Source organism: Cyprinodon variegatus, unplaced genomic scaffold (genome assembly GCF_000732505.1).
Source record: "Cyprinodon variegatus isolate N-32 unplaced genomic scaffold, C_variegatus-1.0 Scaffold348, whole genome shotgun sequence".
Taxonomy (NCBI): Eukaryota; Metazoa; Chordata; class Actinopteri; order Cyprinodontiformes; family Cyprinodontidae; genus Cyprinodon; species Cyprinodon variegatus.
In genome coordinates, this window is record NW_015150801.1 from 14,700 (window position 1) to 17,397 (window position 2,698).

A 2,698-nucleotide genomic window follows, 5' to 3' on the forward strand; every position below is an offset into this window, starting at 1 on the left:
CCTTCTCCTCTTTCAGAGCTCCAGCCAGCAGCCCAACAAGCTGACCCTACTGGGAAAGTTCTTCCATTGTCCAAGCAGATTGGCTGGATGTAGTCGTTCAGGGGGGGTGGGGATGACAGCTTTAGCACTGCGATGTTGCTTCCTGTCAGGTTGCTCATAGTGATATTTATCACATTCAGTGACACCTCAAATTCGTTTGATCCGTTGTGCTTCAGACGACCCAACATGACTGTCCACTCAGACGCCTCATTCGAGCTGAAGAATAGAACAAGGACTTTAAAAGGGCTAAAAGTGTATTTTAGCATCTTTTCAGTTTAAATAGCTATTTAGTTAGAGGCACACAGTGTAACTTTTGGCCTCTAGGTGCACTTGAATTGTTATTGTTATTGTTAATGCACGCATTTTGCTCTAGTAAACATCTGTCTGCTTTCTTACCCACATGCATAACACACCAAAAAGACAGGTAGGGCAGATTTAAGATCGTTTATTTGAAAAAAAAAAAAAAAGCAAAAACAAAAAAAGCAAGCAAAGTTTCTTCAGGGCATCTGGAAATGAAGGGGGCGTGGGGCACGCTGCTACAGAGAGCGAGAGTTGATGGGAGTATGTGTACAATGAGAATAACAGCACTAAAAGGCTTACTAAAAGAGTGCGCGGGGCTGAGGAGGTCCATGGGGGGGAGATGCAGGAGATGGCGGGGAAGGTGGCTGCCGAGCAGGAGGAGGCTGGTCGGTAGAGATTTAGTCGGGGCTGGACTAATTAGGCTGCGGAGTGGCGGCAAGTGACAGTCACCTAAGCATTGTGCAGGTTGAGCGCTTGTGTAACCGATTGAATCTCTGAGAGGTTGCAGAGCGGACCAGAGGCTGATCGGCTCGGCAGAGATCTGTGACTCTGTGCTCTGAAGTGGGATTCGGAGTGTACAACCACGGCTGGCTAACAGGAGAAAAACAAAGACTTTGCCGACACAAAAACCACCACAGCACCCTGACAGAATTGAAAATAACTGATATATGATTGTATCCAACATCTGTTTTGAATCTAGCTTCTTATTTCAGCCTACGGCAACGAATAAACTCCTTTCAATGACTAACTCTTGTTTTCCTCCGGCATGATCCCTCTCACGTTTTCTCTCTTAAGCCTCCTCAGAAGGTTTACATTTTTTTTCTTGCCATAACAAGTTGTAGAGCAGGCAGAAAAACAATAGAGCAAAAGCCTTAGCTCCATGGCTACGTAAGAGCCTGCAGCCATAAAGCGATACGTTCTTCTAGGTCATATGACCTGGCCATTGAAGGTTCGTAATCTCCAAACTTACATAGTCGGTATTTCAAAAGGTGAGCCCTGCTTGTAGCATTGATAGTGTCCAGCGCTCATCATCATTTAAAATAACTCATATGCATCAGCTCTTTAGGTCACAAAGTCCGTGGTGTGCCTTAAGTTGATGTTATTTCTGGAAACCTGTTATCCTCAGCTTCAACTTACTCTGAGAAGCAGTCAGCATTGGTCAGCACAGAGTTCTCAGACACTAGCGTCCCTCCACAGACATGCTGGCCATTTCTCTGCAAGCTCGCCATCCATGGCCACTCGCCAGCTGACGTCACTGAAACACCTCCCAAAATACGAGAACCCAGTGGGGCTTGTCCACAGACTACAGCTGAAAAAAAAAAGAAAGGAAGGGGAAAACTTTTGACTAATAAATTGCAGAGACGTATTTCAGTAAAACACATTAACTTTACAATGCAGAACGATAATTTATGCGTACAAATTTCACAAGTGACCATAAAATACCTCGCTTTCTGTTTTCTGTGGCTCCAGTAGCCTTTATTTGATAGTAAACAGGATATAAAGCATTAAGACGTAGAGAAGATACACATTTTAAAGCTGGCGTTATTGCAAAAAGGACCCCATATATGGATTGTGTATTCTAACTTCTTTTACTCAAATCCAAAATTTTACATAATAATTTCTTTCTTTGCTTTTGATATGCCATCCTGGAAGACATTTATGCCAAAGCCAACCACTCAATGATTTGGAAAACTATGTAGACAACAGTAGTTGTAATAATTTTTAGATCCAAATTGGAATCACACCAGTACAGTCTCCTTTAGAAACTAGACTCTGTCACTGTACTAAAGGTTTGGTGAGAAGAGAGTGTAAGCTGCAATAGCTAACTTGTTAGGACGAGACCTACCATGGTGAACAAGCAGCCATAGTAGAATATATTATCGTATTCCATGTTTTCAAACCTACCTCAGACACACTCTTTGAAACTTAAACACATTCACATTAGGGTCATTACCAGTAGTGATACATCTTGTAGATAGAACTGTAGTTGGTGGTAGAGCAATATGTGTTGAGTTTAATAAGTTATAATCTTCGTCTTAATTAAATTGAGTTTTACCTGTTATCCTTTTTGTATGTGCTCTTGGACTGAGCTAAAAGACATTATTTATGGGAGAATTATCCTGCCATAATGCAAGAGCGCATAATTTCAATTTGAGAAAAGAATTTCATCTTCTTGCACTCAAAACTTATAATGCTCATACTCAAAACATGCGCTCTCTCTCAAATATTTTCTCTTCTCTCTCAAATCTTTGTTTCTTCTCTCAGATTTAATGCTTCTTGCACAGATTTTTTCTCCTCTCGCTAGCTTCCTTCACTTCGCGCACAAACCGCGCTCTGCTCGAGTCTCAGCAGAGAGACT

At 42.0% G+C, this 2,698-nt stretch overlaps 1 protein-coding gene across 1 annotated transcript in view; it reads right to left on the reverse strand.

Moving 5' to 3' along the window:
- Positions 1 to 5: 5 nt before the first annotated feature.
- Positions 6 to 2,698, reverse strand: part of LOC107091697 (transmembrane protease serine 9-like) — a gene marked incomplete at its 3' end in the record, with an annotated part of 7,039 nt that continues 4,346 nt past the window's right edge. Inside the window, exons 7-8 of the mRNA XM_015385780.1 lie at positions 1,477 to 1,648; positions 6 to 255 (exon numbers count right to left, since the gene is read on the reverse strand). Coding sequence (XP_015241266.1) covers positions 6 to 255; positions 1,477 to 1,648 — 422 coding nt within the window. The remainder of the gene's footprint in view (positions 256 to 1,476; positions 1,649 to 2,698) is intronic.